The sequence below is a fragment of the Malaclemys terrapin genome, chromosome 22, assembly GCF_027887155.1.
Source record: "Malaclemys terrapin pileata isolate rMalTer1 chromosome 22, rMalTer1.hap1, whole genome shotgun sequence".
Lineage (NCBI taxonomy): Eukaryota > Metazoa > Chordata > Testudines > Emydidae > Malaclemys > Malaclemys terrapin.
Window position 1 is genome coordinate 16,552,541 of NC_071526.1, and position 21,637 is coordinate 16,574,177.

The window sequence follows — 21,637 nt, forward strand, 5'->3', positions numbered from 1 at the left end:
AGTCTGTGGGGGTCTAGTGCAAATTAAATGTTGTGCCAAACACTCCCTAGGCCAAAAGTGCTTTATTAGTATTTACTGAATGCAGAGGACTGCTAGAAAAAACAGCTTCATGGTAATTGCACAATGAGCAACAACAATGAAAATATTATAGCAATTACAGCTCTTTTTACAGTAGAAACTTAGCACACAGCTTGCATTGTTGGGCTAACGCAAAACCAAGTTATACATTTAAAAGTTGTCCATAGGCTTCGCCCTAAATTCCAAAAAGTAATCGGCGCCTCTTAGGGGAAGCCTGACACAATGGTCAAAATTAACAGGGCTGCAGGAGAAGAAATGCTATCTCTGCTCACGCTTGTGTTGCAAGAGGACCCCATTTAAAATAAAAAGGAACTTCTGTTATCCCAGATTCTCACTGACACTGTCGGTGTAAAGGGGCTTTTTGAAGTGGGTGAGGTCCCTTTACACTACCAGAACCGTAGTATAAATGAGAATCGGGCTGAAAGAGTTTAACGCTAAGGCCAGGATATTTCCAACGCTTAAACAAAACTGGGCGCAGGCCTTGCTGGAGTCCTTTGGCTCATATGTTATTTATGCTTAGGGCTCCAGCAAGGGCTATATTGGGGTTCTCCTCCAATTAATAGCCAAATCCTGGTTCCCCTGTAGTGATTGGCAAAACTCCCACTGCATTCAATGGGACCAAGATTTTGACCCCGGTATTTTTTTTAAACTACAGTTTAAAGGCACAGATACTCCCAGCAGAAGGCTCTGGGATGTGATACCGACCGTGTTTTTTCCCAGAGGAAGGCGACTATTTTCTGGTCGTCTGAGCTCTTGCTGCCATCTAGAGTGGTGCTGTCCACAGGGAGGGTGAGTTCTTTATCTGGGCCAGCATCTGCTTTGGGGGGCTTATTATTCTCTGGCAAAGGATTGTGAATAACAAAAGAAGAGGAGATGGAATTAAACATGCTGCTTGTTCTGTGAGGCAAAGTTTAGGATTGTTTCCCCATAAATACCCAGTTGAATAGACGTCTCAGACAAGATAGCTGGATAGCTAGTATCATCCCCATCTTACACTGGGAGAAAGTGCAGCACACAGTGGTGGGGAAGTGACAGTCAAATCAGAAGTATGTTGGTAGAGGTGAGAGGTAGCAACAGCAATCTTGCCTGCCATGCCTTGCAACAGCACAGCTTAGTAATAAGGGGAACTTACCAGGCTGCACGATCACTGTGACCTCAGCGGTGGACTGGTGGCCTGCAGAATCAGTCACCGTTAGCTGGTAGGTGTAATCACCTTCTTGCATTGCAGAGAGCTGTAATATTGGTGTCCTCACACCCTTTGAGAAAGCAAGTTAATGCATTATGATGACTCCTTACACTGAAGGGATCAGAGATATGAAGGGCCAGAACCAGTACTAACTATCCTGGGTAGAAACTGGCTGCTTATTATAATTAATCACATATATGGGGCATAGGTATGCATGGCATCAAACAGATACGTAGTGTCCAAGGATATGTAGTGTCCAACTTATAAGTGAACATAACCTCAACACCTCAGAGCACGATGGGAGAGTAGTAGAGCGACATACCAAGAGGAAACGGGGAAGACTTGATTTAGGCTAAACTTGGCTGTTAATTCAATCACCGAACCGGACGTGATCTTAAAATGTATTTAAATATTAATAAATGTTTAAACCTAATCAACACATAGGCTTGCACAGATTATGAGACACATTTCTGCATACAAGCTAGACCTTTAGATGGCTACTAGCAAACATCACAGCACAATGGATAAGCATCATGTAGGGTATTAGTGGGAAACCTCCACTTACCTGCATCTCCATCACCTTTCCTTTGCTACTGGGGCTGAGTAACCATTCGTAGCTGACAATGCTATGATCATCAGTGCTCTGGTTCCCGTACAAGGTGATAGAGTTTTGGGGAAGAGTGATCACTTGGTTTGGGCCTGCGTTTGCCACTGGAGGATAATCCACTTCTTTATTCACAGTCAAGCTGGCAGTGGTAGAGTTGCTGGCACCATCTGAATCCACAACTGTTAGGCTAAAGACCAAAAACGAAAACGGAAAGGTTAGGGCTATGAGCGAAGAGCTCAAATGCAAAGGGATGAAACAGTCTGAATTTAACTGAAGGGTTAGAAATCTAGAATTACCTTGGTATGGGATTGAAGTGTTTGCCCTTGGGGGGCGGGGGGAAAACACAGTTTAAGTCAACTGTGCACTTGCAAAATGAGTATCACAAAAACTTGTGTAGTTATAAGGGCAGAGCAAGGCATTCCACAACCAAATCCACCACCTTCCTAATATCTATCAGCTAGTTACAAATGCAAAGAAATCCCCATGCAACAAGATTTTTCCAACTCCCTGTTAAAGTCACACCCATTGTACTGAAAATCCAGAGCTCCTGCCAGTTTTAAAAGCGTATGTTCATTTCAGGTATCTATCACTACACCCCATCATTAATCCTGTGGTGACAGCATTCCTTCTTAAGGAGAAAAAAGGCTCAAAGTGAGACGGTCTTCTACTAAACCTTCAACCCCAGTTTGTACCAGGTAACACACATTACACCGCTGTATATAAAAGGTATTGTCCTGTTCATGTGCGTATGAGTTATATCATATGTCATTTAATTAGATTCATTGCTGTGTTTAGCACTGACACCACAGCAAACTACAGATCAGAGGAGATAAATATACCCTCCTTTTTCCAAGCAGATGTCAAAATAAAATCAAATGCTACGTAACTATCCAGAGACTTGTATAAATACTTAATTCTAAAAACAATTTCACTGGTGATGAACACATTACATGTAGAGAGTAGAATATTTAAACAATCAATTTCCTCCTGAATGTAGAATAATCTATTTTTGGTATTTTGAAAGACATTTTCGTATCTCTGTTATACTAAATTCTCCTTTTTCTGCCATTTGTCTTATATTGATTCTACAAGTTAAAAAAAAAAAAAAAAGTCAGCCAGTTATTTTTTAATCTTTACTCAAGTGAAACATAGTATAAACTTCCATTAGCAACTGACCAGAAAGTTCCTGGAACAAGAGAGGGAAAAACCACAAAACAGGATTTGTTCTGCTATCTTTTGCAACCCAGACTGATGTAATCAGGTATAAAACTAAAGAGATTCACATGGAACCTGGACTAATGAACTGCTATATGCAAAACTTACCTGAATGTGTAATTCCCAGGTACTAAGTTGGTCAGTTTCAATATGGCAGTGTCAGTCGATACCTTCTCCTCCCGCAGCGGCCCCTTCAATTCTTCCCAATGGAAACTGACAATTTTATAATCATCAGTGCTTTCTAATTCAATTAAAAAAAATATGCATTAGGAATCTGGTTTTATGAAGCCACATTTCAAATAAAGAGCTTTAATTTGTTCTTTACACATAAGTTTGGAGAGTGGAACTTCTTGTCCCAGTCCCTAGCCGCAGATCTCTCTCTATTATGCTGGTTTGGTCAAATTGTGTATGCCATACACCGGGGGTGGGCAAACTACAGCCTGCGGGCCGGATCCGGCCCCTCAGGGGTTTGGATCCAGCCCGCGGGATTGCCCCCCGTGGCACCACAGGCCCCGTGCCGCTCTGAGAAGCGGCCGGCACCACTTCCCTGTGGCCCCTGGGTGGGGGGTGGGGAAGAAGAGTGGACAGAGGGCTCATGTGTTGCCTCCAGGCACCGCCCCCCCTGCAGCTCCCATTGGCCGGGAACGGGGAACCACGGCCAATGGGAGCTTTGGGGGAGGTACCTGGAGGCGCGGCAAGGATAGTGCATGCGGATCCCTCCGCCCCGCCCTCCCCCAGGGGCTGCAGCACTTCCTGGAGCAGCGCTGGGCCGGGGCCGGGGCCAGGGCAGGCATGCAGGGAGCCTGCCCTGGCACCAGTGCACACTGCTGTCACCCCAGAGCCGCTTTAGGTAAGCGGCGCCGGGCCGGAGCCCGAACCCCGCCTGCACCCTGCCCCCCAACTCCCTGCCCTGAGCCCCCTCGTACACCCTGCACCCCTCCTGCACCCCAACCCCCTTCCCTGAGCCCCCTCATACACTCCACACCCCTCATCTGCCCAAATCCCTTACCCTGAGCCCCTTCCTGCACACTGGACCCCCTCCCACACCCCAACCCTGGCCCTGCATACAATTTCCCCTCCCAGATGCGGCCCTCAGCCCAAAAAGTTTGCCCACCCCTGCCGTACACCGTTTTTTTGCAGACACACACATCCCATTTTTCCCAGGAAAAAGATACTGGTTTTGGGCAGACAATGAGACAAAACTGAACCAGTTTAAAAGAAAAGCTTGGCAGAGCTTCAACAACGACAAACAACAACAACAAAATCAATAGATCTTTTGCTGGTTAATTGATATGCTTGCAGCTTAACACACAAGACCACCAATTTTGAATAGACTCATTTGATTCTTTGTACTTTAGTCGAAACCAGCAAATCTAGTTGGGCTGTAACTCTTCTGGGTCTTCCTGTTTCAGGGGATTCACCGGGGCACGTGCCCCCAGGAGGGGGACCTTGTATGTAAGCTGGTGTGTGCAGAATGGAGAGAGAAATCGGCAATAAAGACCAGTAGCTGTGCTGTCCTTGCCACAAGCTAACAGGAATTATAGGGAAAGCGTAAAAAATAATTAGGATGAGTTATCCAAGTCCCCAGGTTATGAACTGGTTCTTTCCACAGAAAGGTGGCACAAAGGGTCACATCTATTCCATCTTAATGTGACACAGAGTCTGATCATTGCCAGGGTGGCCAGGCAGCCTCAGCTCGCTGGATGACATGTGATTAGGGTACTCACGGCTGCCATCGATGACAGTAGAGGTGGTCGGCAGTGAAATCTCTTGGGATTGTGGTGACACAATAGCCACAGGAGGCTGATTCACACGAGGCTCTGCAACATCAACAACAACAACAACAGCGCTGTGACAATGTTGTTTACAGGCAGATCAATGGTACAAACATAAGCCAAGGAACTCTGCAAAACTGTCCAGATTGTCCACCAGGGGTTGCTAAAGTAATACATGCAGCACATTCCCTCCACTCTTTGCAACCCTATGCCCAGTCCGCTCAGTTTGCGGCTACAATTGCCTCTATGGTCCAGCCTCAGAAAGACCAAGAGAAGAGAGGTCCAAAGTACAGTTGCGAGGCAAGGTCACTCCCCTAGATTGCTGTTAACAACAACAGGTCTGTGATAACCCTGCAATGATTACAGCTCCCAGCCCTGATCTTCCTTGGGATTGGACACGGCACTATCCAATTAGTTACACATCAACCTGAGGCGTTGTGCTACAGGTGGAGGGTTCTAAAATAAAGAAGGGAACAAGCAGACTATGACATCAAGCCAGTGCTCACATAGGGATGATGATACCATCTTGTCACTGTCACCTCTAGGGCATCAGGCATTCAGATTGTGATGTGTTCTAACAGGCAGGCACCTGCGATCACTCAGATGAGTTCAGCCACTACTCTGAAAAAGGAGCAATTTAACCAATCTGCTAGGCGAGCTACAGGTTCATTGTTTACACTCAAATTGACCTGAGCAAATATGTAGTCTAAGGCAATGACAAAGGAGGTGCTGTCGTCATCATGAATAAATTGGAATATGACCAGGAGGCTGCTAGACAGCTCTCTAACACCACATTCTACAGGCCATTATCCTCTGATCCCACTGAGGATTACCTAAAGAAACTACACCATCTGCTAAAAAAACTCCCTGACAAAGCACAGGAACAAATCTGTACAGACACATGCCTAGAACCCCGACCAGGGGTATTCTATTTGCTACCCAAGATCCATAAACCTGGATATCCTGGACGCCCCATCATCTCAGGCATTGGCACCCTAACATCAGGCTTGTCTGGTTATGTAGACTCTCTCCTCAGACCCTACGCTACCAGACACAAATCTGACATCAGGAATCAAAATACTCAAAAACCAGTGGGAGAACACATGTGCAGAAAAGCCGCTACTGTGGCACAGGTGGGCCGTGGAGTTTTTATAGCATGTTTGGGGGAGGAAGAAAAAGGTTGAGAATCCCTGGTCTAAGGAGACATCCAATAATATTTAAAACCCGAAATCTCCCCTCTTGCACATTTTTGGGAAGGTGAGAATGCTGCTTTTTCTTACAAAGCTCAAGGAAAAAAGGTCTTCAGAAGCTCCAGAAAAGGTTCTCTTGTACAAACAAGGGAGACATCGAATGTTCAATGCACTTGCAAGAATGGGTCAGGGAGTTCAAAACTCTGATCTGCAGAAGCCCAACCTAACATCCCTCCACTTCCCACCGCCCCCCCCGTAAGCAGTCCCTTTATCTGGAAATTGATATTTCAGAGTTTACTGTATACACAACATAAGCCCGCTGCAAAAACAAATCTTTGTAAAGCATCCTGCCGCCTAGAATGAGATTTGATTTAAACTGACTGCAGATAGGGCTGATACTTATTACTATAAAGGGAAAAATCCAAGGAGCTTCAAAGCACAAGCTTCCCTTCATCTCCCATCCCTGCTGCCCTAGGGTTTTCTCTTGGTGCAACTAGTCTCTGTTGGAGTGGTGCTTTTCCCAGGAGCATGAGTTTGCTAAGTATTTCTGCAGCAGTACTCCAGTACTTTCATCGTAGGATATTTGTTTTCAATAGGTTTGCACTCAGTATAGCATAGCTAAGTATACAGGAGGTCGTTTTTCATTTCAGAAAGTAATTTTTCACACACACACACACACACACACACACACACTTCTTACTATATTAAGCCAAAACCAAGCCCAGCAAACAAAATACCATAATGCAGCTGCTGAATTAAACTTGTAGGGACACCATCCAGCCACTGAACTTACTTGGGTTCACTGTCACATTCACGTAACCTTCCCCATGTGCTTTTCCCCCATCAACTATCACTTTGAATTCATACAGACCAACGGTGAGCTGGAAAGGAAATGGAAGAAGTTACATAACTTCAAGGCAGTGACAATCCGTCAGGAGCCATTAAGAGGTCAGACTACCATCTTGCATCCTGACACACTGTTAGCAGCAGAGCAGAGGAAACTCTGTTCTGATCCATACATGCAAAGTGGAGGGTTTCTACTGCAAGGCAACCTGAGGCATCTTTCGTCTCAACAACTCCATCATAAATTAAAAGGCTGATATTTCCCATTGCTACTGATGATATAGGGCTGTCAGCCAGGCTAGATTTTCTAGCAACACCTGATGACCAACAGAAGAGGCATTACAGAGCTCAGTCCAGGTCTCCTGGCCAAAACACAGGGCCTGTTTAAGAAGAGAGAAAAAGTTCACAGAGGATCTCCTCCACTCAGCCTTCATGGACAAATGGATTTTGCCCATAATACGGCTCAGCCAAGGGTCCCTTCACTTCTCTAAACCCCCAAAAGTCTGGAATTGCTGGCATGTGTGGAGCAGAGATGGTTGAATGCTGAGGTTATATGCTGGATGGCAACTGTGGGGCTGAGAGACGGGGAGGGACCCTGCATGCTGCTATGGCTAAAGCTCTGGTCTTTCTGAGTGCAGTGTTGGAGCAGAATGGATGTTTCTCACAGGAATCTCCCAGTAAAAGACGTGTTACATTTTCACGCACTGTTTAAACTAACCCTCTTGTTAAAAATTCCCCACATCTCTGTGGAAAAGACTGATCCTTTCAATCTACTATAAAAACACCTTAAAAGCAAAGGCCAGGGAGCTAGTGTCATGAATAACAACTGTGCAGCACCCCAAATCCTGGCAAGATGGGGGAAGTGTGTAAAAGGGAGCTTTAAAAATAATCTAACCACAGACCAGCTTCAGGGGAAAAGCAATCAAGGCGTTCTCTTGAATGTTATTGTTAGCTGCCATTTTAGGGTTTTACATGCTGCTCGTAGACAGTGGTGAGGCTCTTAAGTCTGTCCATTCTTCATCCCAGGTTTTACTGCACTACATTCAGCTCTTTATAAAACATTTATCTAAAAGTCTTTGGCTGAAACACCAGCAGCCTGCCTGTCATGCAATTTCCTATTCATTCTGAAATAGCATGCAAGTCCTTGGTGGCAGACAAGGTCTCTGCCTTCTCTGCTAGAGAGTCACCCTGCATGACACACAGCAGGATGAATCAGAGCTTCACCTTAGATAACTTGAGGGTCTGGGAGTGTTTGCCTTCCATCTCTCCACTGTAGTCTTTTGGGTGAGTAATCAGCCCCCAGTCATAGGTGTAGCTGGTTCCTAAAGAAAGGAGAATTTCAGAGACCACACAATTAAAGGAGCATTTAAAAAAAAAAAGAGACAAGAGCAGGTGCTCAGATTCCCATCAGTCCCTGCGGCTGCACTATGGGGAAGTGCTGGTCTGCACTTCAACACCACACTCATTCTGGGAGCTAGCGATACCTCACACCTCTTTAAGGGGTTAAGAAGGCTTAGAATGATCACAACTCCAGAGTACTAGGGAAGGAGAGAGACTTATTGCTCTCAAATCTTGTAGGCACCTGTCTGAAAATTTCACCCTTGGCATCATAAACAAGAAACATTTTCCATTTCACATGTCGCACAAAGTCCCTCTCTATTTCTGCTTCCAGGTTCCCTGCTGTCATTGTGGGTAGGGCTAGAAATGAGCATATCACAAGCAAGCTCTGAAGAATTTGCATTTCTTAGGTCCAACACACAACTGAACAGACTCTCCAGCTTTTTGGTTTCTCAGTTTCCCCCTTCTCAGCGTAGCAATCCCTAAAAGCCAAAGCCTTGTCCAGCAAATCAGTAGTCAGTTGCTACAAGCTGGTACAATTCCTAACTGCACATGTCATCAGCTGGCACTGAAAACCCACTAACTCCTCATGGAAAACTTTGAAGTTACAATGGCTCCCAAACCTGATCTCTCTGGGGACTACACACTTGTAGTGTTTGTATTTCTGCCCCTTGCTATTATAGGAGGCAGCAAGGTCTAATGGTTAGGACAAGGGACTCACTGAGAGACCATGGTCAAATTGTATTTTTCTGTGCCTCAGCTAACTCCCCTGTAAAATGGAGATGAAACTTCATCACCTTTAGGTAGAACTTTCAGACTCTCAGCTGAAGCACAATATGTATGCGCAAAGTATTAATTATTATTATTATTATTAGGACAAAGGATGTTTGTATTTCAGGTGGGGAAAATAAACAAGAACAGCTGAGTTCAAGGAGCACGTCTCTTATCTGTAATGCAATGTCACAGTAGAGTTCTGTAAAAGTTATGTCGTCAGAGACTTAGGACTTCAGTTTAGTGGAGAACGAGTTCTGAGGAAAGCAAGATTCCGTTTCTGTGCAAACTTCCATCCCAGTGAACAGCAAAATACTCTCTGGATTAACTGTTTTCCAGAGTTTTCTGTAATGTCAGCAGTCAGCTAGGGGAAGGCCTACAGTCTCGCAGCCCAGGACAACAAAAACTCAGTCCAGACAAGTAAAATATCTTCATTGCCCACGGGGTAAATTGCTGACCCGTATTAAAAATTCCTGATCAGTACATCAGACCTTAAGCTGAAAATGAGACGTGGCTTCTTGCCTTCTCATTCTTTTAAACGACAAAAACCCTGTCACTTCACTGAATTACTCCTAAGGCTTGGCTCAGCTATTTGTTCCTAAGTCTGTATGGCTACAAGAGAAAATTGTGACAGGCATATTTGTGTGTCAATCAGCAAAAGTTGACAACCACGTTGTCCTCTGAAGGGGGAAAATATTAATCTGAAATCCGGTTTTCCTAGCCTGCACAGCAGTTCTTTAAAACAATGGTCACACATTCATGAGAAAGAAGAATGTCCTCATTTCTGCTGAGCAAAAACAAGTCTCAGCAGAACATACTGCATTCGGCTCCTCATTTCTGACCCAGCCCATACTGCCATGTGAACTGGAGAGAAGGACTACATTTGGATGCGAGAGACTTTCAAGATTTTCCCTATATAACAAGGCACTTATCTCTTGTTTGTCACTTCATCATCCCGTGCGTTTAGAGCTCCCAGTGAAGTCTTACCCGTTGGTGGTTCAGGTAGGACAAATGCATTTAACTGAACTTCATTTTTTGGCAGGGTCACTTGGACATTGTTTCCTGCAGAAACTACCAGCTCCTTCGTAACTGTGAGGGAGGGAGAATTACAGTGTTAAAAGGAACAGCAAAAAAATTACATACATAAAGAGAACTTTGGCTTCTGAGCTTGTGGAATAAAAGCCAGCTACGAAATGGCTGTATTTTGCTAACGTCCCATCACTCAGTGTCGTTTCGGGTTTCTGTCTAATACGGAATGGAAAAACACTAATGGGGCTTCACAATTGTGAGGGAAGCCTAGAATTATTCAGTTACCTCCCTCTCTTTGGAGAGACTGTGTAACTTCTGCTGCGTTTCTGAAGAGCTGAAATGGGACCCTCTTGCCCTGTACAGAGGCCTCTATTCAACCCGGTCTGGCAGGGATGAGAAGGACTCAGCAGATAGGTTTTCAAGAAAGAACCCAGCTGCTCTTGTATGGAAGGGGGAAGACTAGAGCTGCTATTTATTAAACTGCAATTTCAGATCTTTACAAATATATGAAGAATTCAAGGTATTCTTAGCTGAAAAAAATAAAAGCTTCTTGGAGGCTAACAGATTTTGTAATACAAGCTGCACACTTTCCGCTTTCATGCTGTTCTAACCCTAAATACAAGGGTGTGCCACTTACTTTGATTTTTCCTCTCATTTCCTAATCAGGAAGAAAAGATCAGTAGTATTTCTTTTCCATTTCTTTCCAATGCGGACTCTTAACAACGGCCATACTGAATCAGACCAAAGGTCCATCTATCCCAGTATCCGGTCTTCCAACAGGGGCCAATGCCAGGTGCCCCAGAGAGAATGAACAGAACAGGTAATCATCAAGTGATTCATCCTGTCACCCATTCCCAGCTACTGGCAAACAGAGGCTAGGGACTCCATCCCTGACCATCCTGGCTAATAGCCATTGATGGGCCTATCCTCCATGAACTAGTTCTTTTTTGAACCCTGTTATAGTCTTGGTCTTCACAACATCCTCTGGCAAGGAGTTCCACAGGTTGACTGTGCATTGTGTGAAAAAATACTTCCTTTTGTTTTAAACCTGCTGCCTATTAATTTCATTTGGTGACCGCCTAGTTCATGTGTTATGAGAAGGAGTAAATAACACTTCCTTATTTACTTTCTCAACACGTCATGATTTTATAGACCTCTATCATATCCCTCCTTAGTCGTCTCTCTTCCAAGCTGAAAAGTCAGAGTCTTATTAATCACTCCTCATATGGCAGCCATTCCATACCCCTAATAATATTTGTTTCCCTTTTCTAAACCTTTTCCAATTCCAATATATCGTTTTTGAGATGGGGCAACCACGTCTGCATGCAGAATTCAAGATGTAGGCGTATCATGGATTTATAGAGAGGCAATATGATAGAAAGGGATAGATAATGATTCCCAACATTCTGTTTGCTTTTTTGACTGCCGCTGCACATTGAGTGGATGTTTTCAGAGAACTATCCACAGTGACTCCAAGATCTCTTTCTTGAGTGGTAACAGCTAATTTAGAGATGTATAGAGAGATGAAAAGAGATGACTAATTTTGTTCTTAAAGGTGACTTGATAAAGGTAGAGGAAAACGGGATTTTTGGCCTTTTCTGGTTCTTTACTATGTACAAAGACCTGGAAAGGCAATTGCTTTTCTCAGAGTATTTTTTGCTCTCCCCATTTTTTTTTTTTAAATCCGGAGGGGCGGGGGAGTGAGAAAAAACATTAAGAAAAATAAGAAGTCTGTCTTCCCCGAGACCTTATTGGGATCTCAGAGAGGTATACTGGGAGCTATTTTAAAAAGTTAGGGAGGCTGAATATTTAAACTCCCATCTGTTTATTAGTTAACCAAAGAAAACAAGAACAGAAGTTTTAGAAGAGTGATTAAAACTTCCTTCCCCTCTCAATTACTAAACCTCTTGAGACGTTATAATTCTACTAGTGCTCCAATCACACAGAGTGTCCCAAGGGAAAAAGAGATCTGGATTTCTAACAGAAAAAAACAATTAGATAAAACCTCCAATCCTTTTTTGAAAATAACTTTTCAGGTCTTCTTTATACTTCATAGAGGAGCAGTGAGACGCTAGCCAAATGTTTGCCTATGAAGGTCACTTTTAAGACATTTATTAATATATAAATTCTAACACTAGTGGAGGGAGGAATTTATTAAAAAAAGACTGGCAAACTGGTTAGTTCAGATAGCCGATTGGCTTTCTGCCAAGTGTCGAAGTACACAGCATTTCCTTTCCACTGAGCCATCTGTTCCATTTTCAGGGGCAAAATATACCCTAAATTTACAAGAATTCAGCTTTGGGGCTTTCCAAGAACTGAATTTAGTAAATTTTGTTATAGTGCAGCTAGTCACACTAGGTGAGCAACACCCAGTGCCTTGCGTGTATGCACAGATCCTCACAGAAGCAGCTAGTGAGTGAAGTTTGGTTTATCCTAGTGTTGTTCGTGGTTCTTTTGTTATTTTACACATTCTGTAATGATCACCTTTAGGAACACCGGTGTGAATAGAAACATGACACTCTGCGGCAGAGTGAGACATGGCTAATGGCCAAGCGTACTGTTTCTGCGTGACTGAACTATACATTGACATTTCCGGGGGGGGGGGGGGGGGGTCACACCCCATTATAGGCAACCACCTTACAAAATAAAATGAGAGATTTTCACTCAGCTTGGTGGAGGGCAGAGTACTGTAGATAGTTGCTGAAACAAGGTTTCATGCCACTACATCTTGTGTCAGATCTCTAATCCCATTACAGTACCGGAGACGTTATCTCTCCTTCTGAGCTTGGAGAACAGCTTCATTAGACATATAGAGATTTGCAATTCCAAATACAGGATCCCATCCCACAGCTTCAGGGTCTCTGCCAGGAGCCCCAGTGGGGTGTACAGGGACTGTCATGGGCCTATACCAGAAGCCCACAGGATGGTTTATGGCAGAGATAGGCAACCTGTGGCACATGAGCTGATTTTCAGTGGCACTCACACTGTCCGGGTCCTGGCCACCGGTCCAGGGGACTCTGGAGTTTCATTTAATTTTAAATGAAGCTTCTTAAACTTTTTAAAAACCTTATTTACTTTACATACGACAATAGTTTAGTTCTATATTATAAACTTATAGAAAGAGACCTTCTAAAAACATTAAAATGTATTACTGGAACGCAAAACCTTAAATTAGAGTGAATAAATGAAGACTCGGCACACCACTTCTGAAAGGTTGCTGACCCCTGGTTTATGGTATGGGACCCATCCCAGCCCCCATGCCAGGACCCCCAGGATGGGCCAAAGGCCCCAACCGACATACGTATTGGAAGAGGCCCCCTCAATACTCTCTTGGAGAAACTGTATTCAGGTACTGTCCCACGGTGGTGGCTTTACTGTGCTTTAATGTCTCATCAGTCTCTCAATGGGATATTCTGGTTTTGGAAGGTGCTGCGGAGTACACACTCACCTGGCACTGGTGTAGGGGTGCTTGATGATGTGGCAGGGATAGCCTGGACTGTGGTAACGCTGTCATTGGTGGGAACACCAGTGGGCACAGCGGTAACGGTCTGCATCTTCATCGTGTTTTTCCCCAGCAGAGCACTGGTCGTAGGGAGAATCTCCTCTAAGGAAAGAGGCTGGACGGAAGTGTTGTTTGACTGCTTGAGTTTCTCAGCTTTGCCAGTGGCAGTCAAACCCAGTGCTATGGGGCTGGAGAACGTAGCCAGCACCGGGAGTTCTGACGTGGATGTTCCTGCATGAGCCTGGAAAGAAGAGAACGTCTCAGTCTGAAACTGGATGCCAATTTAGTTTTTAAACTCAAACTGACCCCAGATTCCCCTCAGTTCTGCACAGCATCAAATGTCAACAAGATAGTCACTCGTTCCTCCTAAAATTAGGGAGGAACGAAGCCCCCCATACTTATTCTCCTATTGATAGGAAGCTTTGAAGCTCCCTCTCCTTTCTTCCAACACGGCTACTATCTGTTTTTGCCCACCCTGCACTTCCCCCCGGCTCTTTCTCCAGAACAGCTAGGTTGTTTCCAGCTCAGCTGCATACCGCTCAGTCCCCTTAGATCTAAATACTTCAGCTATGGCAGCATATAAGGGGCTATGTCAGGCTCCATAGAAGATGCTGGGGTGCCTGCAATACTTCAATAAGCAGAGCACGCCAAAGACACTAAAGCAGGGAACCAGATTTCCCTCTGGTAATTTGTCAGTCACATAGTCCTATTTCTGAAGCTGTGATGTGGGCAGGTATGAAGGAGGAGAATTCTACCGGCATCTTTTTGATTTAAGAATCCCTCACTGCAGCAGGGAGTTATTGATTTTAGATTGCCCCTAAAAGAGACAACCCGTGCCTTGAATGACCGGCACTCCGACAGCTATATGAGTGTATGTCACGACACAAACTATTTGGGGAAGGGGATCAGAAAGGGTATACACATCACTCCTCTGCATACCATGCAGCATGAGTCAGTTTATTACAAATAATCAAAGCAGACAAACACAATTTCCTTTCTTTCATCAGAAATTCCTTCTACAGCATCTAGCTCCACTTTTGTTAGTAGCCTGCAGGGTAACTCCTGGACATTTCAACTTTAACTGGGTTTATCTGTAGAGTACATCAGCATAGCATATTTTGTTGAGCAAATGCTGTTTCAATAATATCTGCTGAACACTTAAATGCAGCACTTCTCCATCTTTGATTTGGAACCGGTTTTGTAACTGAATTACCCCATCACCGACTCTACTGGTACAGTTGGGTCAAAAGATCAAATCAAAGAAAGGCACTCATGACTTTCATACCACGTCACTGGCATTCAGTCTGGGCAATGGATGCTGCAGAAGTGCATTGCCACATGTCCTAGTAGTTAGATTAGACTACAGAACATTTTAACACCACTGGTAAAATCGAAGCCCTTGAACATACACACCGAAACAGCCAGCCAATGCTAATACCGGGGGAGGAAGCTTGGCCTTGTGGTTCAGGCTTTTCTGCAAAACACTCTCTCCTTGCAGTGTTGAGTACGTCACTTGTACCTGCTCTGTCTCCGTGTCCTCTCCCTCAATGCAAGGGTGAAGAACTATATTTGTTCATGTGTTTAAAGTACTTTCAGCGCCATTGACAGAAGATACAAGGATAAAGCACTATTAATATTACGTGCAAAGGAGGATTCTCTCCACTTTCTTACCAGTTACTGGGCTCTCGTGCTTTGGTGAAGCTATAGATTCTTTGCACTAAAGAAGCAGGCAAATCTTGGGACATGCTACTCTGTAGCAGTCCTCATTAACAGTCTGAACATGGCCAGCAGGAGCTTCTGTTAACATGCACAAATAGGCTTCCCTAACTGCGGCGGGGGGGGGGGGGGGGGGGGGGGAGGAGAGAGTGATAGATGGCACGCATATTGCAATTCTGGCACCAGACCACCTAGTACATTAATCGGAAGGGGTATTTCTGATGGTTCTCCAGGCACTTGTGGATCACCGTGGGCATTTCACAGACATTAACGCAGGCTGGTCTGGAAAGATGCATGACGCACACATCTTTCGGAACACTGGCCTGTTCAGGAAGCTGGAAGCAGGGACTTTCTTCCCGGACCAGAAGATCACGGTAGGGGAAGTCGAAATGCCCATTGTGATCCTGGAAGACCCTGCCTACCCTTTAATGCCGTGGCTTATGAAGCCATACATGGAGAACCTTGACAGCAACAAGGAGCGGTTCAACAACAGGTTTAAGAAAATTGCCTGTTGCTTTGCAGGGCTCTGTTTGCTTTCAAACCAAAACAATTATTTTATTAATAAACAACAACCGGAGGAGAGAGAGAGAGAAACAAAAAAGCACATCAGCACGGTAACGGGGGAAGGGAGGGTCCCAGTAGGAGATGGGATCCCGGGAAGATTTGTGTATGTCCAGATATCATATGCAACCTTGTCCTTTGGAGTACAGTGCAGCGGGTACTGTACTTCAGCAGGGCTAAACTGCAGAGAGCTGGGTACTGGGAGTCCACAGGGCTGGACTGTGATGGGGCAGGATGGAATGAAGCAGGTATAGACTGGAGTCAGGAGGTTGATCAGAGCGTGTTGGCAGTGTCTGGGGAGTGCATGGGAAAGAGTTTTGTGACAGCGGCTTTCGGGGAGGGCTGGCACGCAACTGCTCAGTTTGCAGTGCTAGTAGGGCCTGGAATGTGTCTGCTTGGCGCTCCATAATCTTTAAGAGTCGTTCCGTGGCTTCGCTCTGGCGCGCTGCATTCTCCTTTTGGTCCCTCTTCTCGCTGTCTCGCCACTCCTTCAATTCTTGTTTTTCGTCCGCGGCGTGCATCATGACATCATGCAGAAAGTCTTGTTTAGTTCTTCATGGCCGCTTTCTAATTCTGCACAGCTGTTCAGCCGGCGATAACAGAGAGAGAGGCTGGGCCCCCAAGGTCATATGTGTGAAGCCAAAATGCAACATTTTACAGAAGCAGTATTGTTTGCAACACACAGACCACTGATTCAGTGATTTAAAACACAGCCACTATTCAAAGACCTGTCACTAACTGGCTTACCCCAGGCAAACACACATGAGCCACAAGACCCCCCAAAATGGTGAGTAACTGCAGGGGCAGGGGAAATCAGTGTTCCAGGACCCTACTGTACACTGGGCTCTCTTGGGGAGAGCAAGCATTGGGGGTGGGGCCTTATAATCATTACTGTCCCCACATTTTCCACAGGCTGTGTTCATTATGGAAGATATCTCGCTGCTGAGGGTGAGCAGGGAATCAAGGGAGGGTCTTCTCCAAGACTGGCTTCTGCCCTGGCCCTTATGCGACTCGCCTGTGTGCAGCAATGGTCCCCCTCCCAGTGATGGCAGAGTGGTGCGTGAAAGTTACCCTTAATGGGGCAAGAAACAAACCAGCTCTGCCAAAGAACCTGTGGCAGCGGATTGCCCAGTATCTCCATGAGAATTTTATGGAGATCTGAGGCAGATTCCCGTGAAGTGAGGGAGTCAATCAACACTCTGTTCCGCCGCTCAGACTAGGCATGTGGTGGTACGTGCATCATACAGACAGAAGCCTACTTTCTGCAACCCTCCTGCCCCCAACAACTCGCTTCAGTGAGTCCCAAAATCAAAGTCACTTACTAGGGGCCTCGTCTCCTGTTTGCATTTTGCCACGCTCCGACACTGGCTAGCCTCCTCCGGGGCAGAGAAGTGCTCCTGGTCATGGCTCCTTTCTGTCATGCATCGTAACATCTGTCCATAGGTATCATAATTCCTATTGCCGGAGCGCAGCTGGGACTGCACAGCCTCCTCTCCCCAGATGCTGATGAGATCCAGAGCTCAGCAATGCTCCAAGCGGGAGATCGCCTGGTACATGGAGCAGGCATGGCCACCTGGAAAGACGCGCCGAGACCACTGCATGTGTCACTGAGCAAACAGGAAGGGGACTTTCAAAATTCCCAAAGAATTTATGGTGTGGGGCTCCTGGTTGGTTACCTGAGGGCAGGGCGGTAGAGTTCAAACCGATGACCAGGGAGGCGAGAACAGGCATTGTGGGACACCTCCCAGAGGCCAATTGCAGCGCTGTAATCAACCAGGGTGGCTACATTGGCACCACAGCACTGTAGCCCAAGCACAGAAAGCTGTACGCCTCTCATAGGGGTGTTTTTTTACAGCGTTGCAAGTGCGCAGTTTCTGCGCACTAAGTGGCTTGGCAGTGTATACAGAAACTTGCCAGTGTAGACAAGGCCTGAGAGGCAAGAAAAGTTTAAGGTCAGCTGTAGTGAAGTCTCCCCAGAAGTCAGGTGCATATGGAATGGGAGAATGAGATCACTGTTTAAGTCTCAATCTCTTATGAAATGCTAGATGAAAGAAAGGTTTCAGGCAGACCAGAAATACTGCAATATTGCAGGAGAGAGAGACAACAAAGGGAAACTCATGAGTCACTCTTAAGTAGCATGAGGTTCTGGGAGATCAAACCTTTGCAAATGCAAAGTTAAACCACAATGTTGTTTCACACACACCTGGCTCTGGAATTCTCAGTGGTGTCCTTTGGCTCCACTCCACATCCTGCTCTGCAAGCTGGTGGCTGATAACAATCACAGCACTACCTAGCACCATAAGATTTGCATAGCTGGAGTGGAACAGATTCTCTTAATTTTCCAAAGCCAGAATGTAACTACAGGAGAAAGGAGCCCACTGCAATAATCCCAAATCCTTGAAATAGGACAGGAGATATTCAAGCAACGTAGCTTCCTAACGTATGATTCACTCTGCAACACCACTCCTATTAGGGACTCTACAATGCCTATGATCAGACCCTTTGCACATATAACAAAGAGCACCTAGTATTTCAAACACATCTATTTCTGTTTAGATCAGACATCTGGAAATACTCTACTGACTTCCTTTTTTTTTTTTTGGAATAGAAGCCCAAATGATCCTCATTTATCCACTGCTAATGCAAACCCTTATGGACTTCAGAGTATGAATGAGTCTTAAAACAAAAATAAAAATTACGACTTCAGATCAGTTACAGAGCAAAGCTGATCTGAAGATACATGACAAAATAGTCTAGGTCTGTAGAGTAATATGCTGAATTGCTCCAGAATTCAACACTCTGCTTATAGAGAGCTACTTAATTTATTTTGTGGGTAAACCAGACATATTATGGGTAACTGACTCCAACACCCGTGCACTCCCCTGCCTTTTGCTGGTTACTTCACACCCACCAGACATCTCTCCTCCTTACCTCTTACTTTTATGGTGCGTAGTATACGGGACAGGAAGCAGTCTGCCCGTCATCTTTTTTCCAAGAGCCAAAGGGCTAATGAAATCAAATCAAATCCTACCCCAATTCAGAGTCAAACTACTGCCTCGTCTCCCTGCAAAGAGGCTGAAAGCACATTTCTGAAGTGCCTTCTAAGTGCTCTTAATATGAAGCCTGCATAATAAATGACAACCAGAAGGATGCTCAACTGATGAAAGTTAAGATTGACACTAGCAACAGACAGTCCATTCACGTCCCCATTTCGTTCCATACACTTACCCCTAGAGAGCCGCTACCAGCTGGATCACTCAGTCCACTCACACTATGGCTCTCAGGAGAAGCAGGGCTTTTGTTTTTCTGTTCTCTTGAGTCCGTTCCATTTTGCAGTGAAGTTTTCTCTTGAGTTGCATGGTCACTGGGAACATACACCTCACTCAATGAAGGCCTAGGTTCCGAGTTATCCTTTAGACTAATATTACTCAAGCTGCTCTTAGATGCGCTGTCCAAGGTACTGGCTGGCAGATTTTCAACATTCCCCCTGGTGGGGAGATCTGTTATATCCCTTTTCAGCAAGCCCCTCCGGACATTTGCCAAGTGCTGTTTTTGTGTCAACAGCTCCCGGAAGGACCTTCGCAGTCTCTTTTTGGCTTGGACTGGCGTGCACCAATCCAACAACTTGTGAAGCAGAGTCTCCACCTCGCCGTCACGTTGAGAGCTTAAGGAGTGCTCTGTAGTTTTCGATTTCTTTAGAAACACCAAAATGGAATCTGAGGAGTCAGTCCTGCTTGCCTGACACCGATGGGGAATCATGCAGTTCACCTGGATACACATCTTTTCCAACAGCCAAAAGGCATCACAGCTGGGGCTCTGGCAGCAAGCAGTCTGACATGACTGGGCAGTGTGAAATCCCTCCACAAGCTGTAGCTGGTGATCTCTCCATGATCTCAAATAGCCACCAAACAGGATCTTCTCTGGCTGGCACACGGCTCTATTCCAGTTTGCATCTGGGAAGGAGGCAGAGTGGAAAAGAAAAGACAATTCAAAATGCTGTAAAGTGACTAACAGTTAATCCTTTGAATACTCTTTGGAAGTGCTGAGTACAGGAGTGGGGTCAGAGCAAGAAACCAGAAGGCAGGACTCCTGGGTTCTAGAACTTGCTCTACTGACTGCATATGACCTTAGGCAAGTCACTTCATCTCTGTGCCTCAGTTTCCCTCTCTAAATCCAAATGGCAACTTCCTCAATTCATAGGGTCATCATGAGGTTAAATTCCTTTGCTCGTAACTCTCTGGAAGTTATCACAGAAGGGCAAAGTAATGCTAGGCAGCACATCTAGTTTCTGATAGGAGCTGGAGTTGCCTCAGTGCTCATTTTGGGCTGGTAAGTCCAGCTCTCTACACCGAGGCCCCTTTTGGATTAAAAAACTCCCACAGCACATAGATACAAATGTTATTAGTCACCAAAAGCATCAGAATCAAGCTTTCCCCCACCAGCTATGGGCTGCACCAACGTAACAGCAAAACCCTGCAGACTGAGCAAAGCTGAGTACATCACTTTTGACAGCTGACGTATAAAAGCAGCTTCTATTATTTTAAGGATACCTGGGTTTTTAACTCCCCACCCATTTGATTTTCTAAAAGACCATTTTACTTAAAAAGTTAGAACTCAGAAGGGGATTTTATAAATCGTCATGTCAGGCAATGTGGTGACAAACCAAGCTGGGGGATAACCTGGCCAGGCCACTGCTCCGTGGAGGATGCAGCCATGTTCCAGAGATTCTTGTCAGAATGAGGGAACTTCAACCACAGTAACTAGTGCTGAGTTCTGAGACCTCAGCATAGCACGGGGTAGAAAGAATTGAAATGACCTTTCATTCTCAACCCAGTTGATATTTGCTTTGAGTAAAAATGTGGACAGTTGAGTTATGAGAAGCAGTGTGGTCTAGTGGTTAGACCAAAGTCCCGAATCTTGGGTTCCATTCCTGGATCTGCTGTTAACTTGCTGCATAACCTTGGATTCACTGCTCAATCTCAGTGCCTTAATATATGCTTCTGCAAAACAGCATTAGAGTTTACCGAGGTCACAGGTGCATTAAGGCTATAATAATGTTTGTAAAGCACCACATAAGTATTAATAAGATTAATACTCTTTTTTGCATCTCGAAATGAAGACGTACACACTCATGTCCCTCACCTTCTGAGGTGCGTGACCTGTAGCAAACAGATTCAGTTCTGGCAATAGCACCGTAAACATTTTAAACACATGGCGGCTCTTCTGTATCCAGATCTGCCTGCATGTTTATATATGGTACCTCAGTGTAGAAGGGCTCTGAAGCCTAAGTCAATGCAAAGTTGCTGTCCTGCTGCAGATACTTTGCATCAAGAATGTTTAGGTTGGCTGACTGCAGCACAAGCCTTGGCTAAGGAGATGTTCTAACCTTGTACTGAAGAGACTAAATATTTTAAGTTTAGGTTATCAGCCGCACAATGCACCTTGGGCCACTGAGTTCTTTCCCCGTTGTCAGCCGCATTGAGTTCACTTGACAAGTACAATAGGTGCAAAATATTCAGTCCATCCACTATACCACTTTGCAGTGCGGTGACATCAACCATAAGTAACACAAGGAGACACGTGCTAAATTTTTCTAATAAAAATAAGCGATACTATATAGCTTCACTTAAAAAAAAAAGAAAAGAAAAAGTTACAGCCCACATGCGAAATAGGTTTAGCTTTACAGGATGTATAAAAATGTATTCAGGAAAGGTCATGTGCTTTTGTGGGCTCAGAATGGGACTGGAAGCCAGATTCTCAAAGTCCTAATTCTGGCTGTGCCATGACTCTTTCTGTGGTCTGCTTCATTTATCTGTGGCTCAGGTT

At 45.1% G+C, this 21,637-nt stretch overlaps 1 protein-coding gene across 2 annotated transcripts in view; it reads right to left on the reverse strand.

Moving 5' to 3' along the window:
- The window catches only part of KIAA0319L (KIAA0319 like), a 54,547-nt gene that overhangs the window by 12,774 nt on the left and 20,136 nt on the right, over nucleotides 1-21,637 (reverse strand). The window contains exons 3-12 of one of the 2 annotated variants that reach the window (XM_054011552.1): nucleotides 19,040-19,764; nucleotides 13,481-13,775; nucleotides 9,991-10,092; nucleotides 8,119-8,216; nucleotides 6,845-6,932; nucleotides 4,814-4,906; nucleotides 3,195-3,327; nucleotides 1,830-2,058; nucleotides 1,211-1,334; nucleotides 784-916 (exon numbers count right to left, since the gene is read on the reverse strand). In XM_054011552.1, coding sequence (XP_053867527.1) covers nucleotides 784-916; nucleotides 1,211-1,334; nucleotides 1,830-2,058; nucleotides 3,195-3,327; nucleotides 4,814-4,906; nucleotides 6,845-6,932; nucleotides 8,119-8,216; nucleotides 9,991-10,092; nucleotides 13,481-13,775; nucleotides 19,040-19,764 — 2,020 coding nt within the window. The remainder of the gene's footprint in view (nucleotides 1-783; nucleotides 917-1,210; nucleotides 1,335-1,829; nucleotides 2,059-3,194; nucleotides 3,328-4,813; nucleotides 4,907-6,844; nucleotides 6,933-8,118; nucleotides 8,217-9,990; nucleotides 10,093-13,480; nucleotides 13,776-19,039; nucleotides 19,765-21,637) is intronic. The other variant, XM_054011553.1, reaches the window with a different exon arrangement.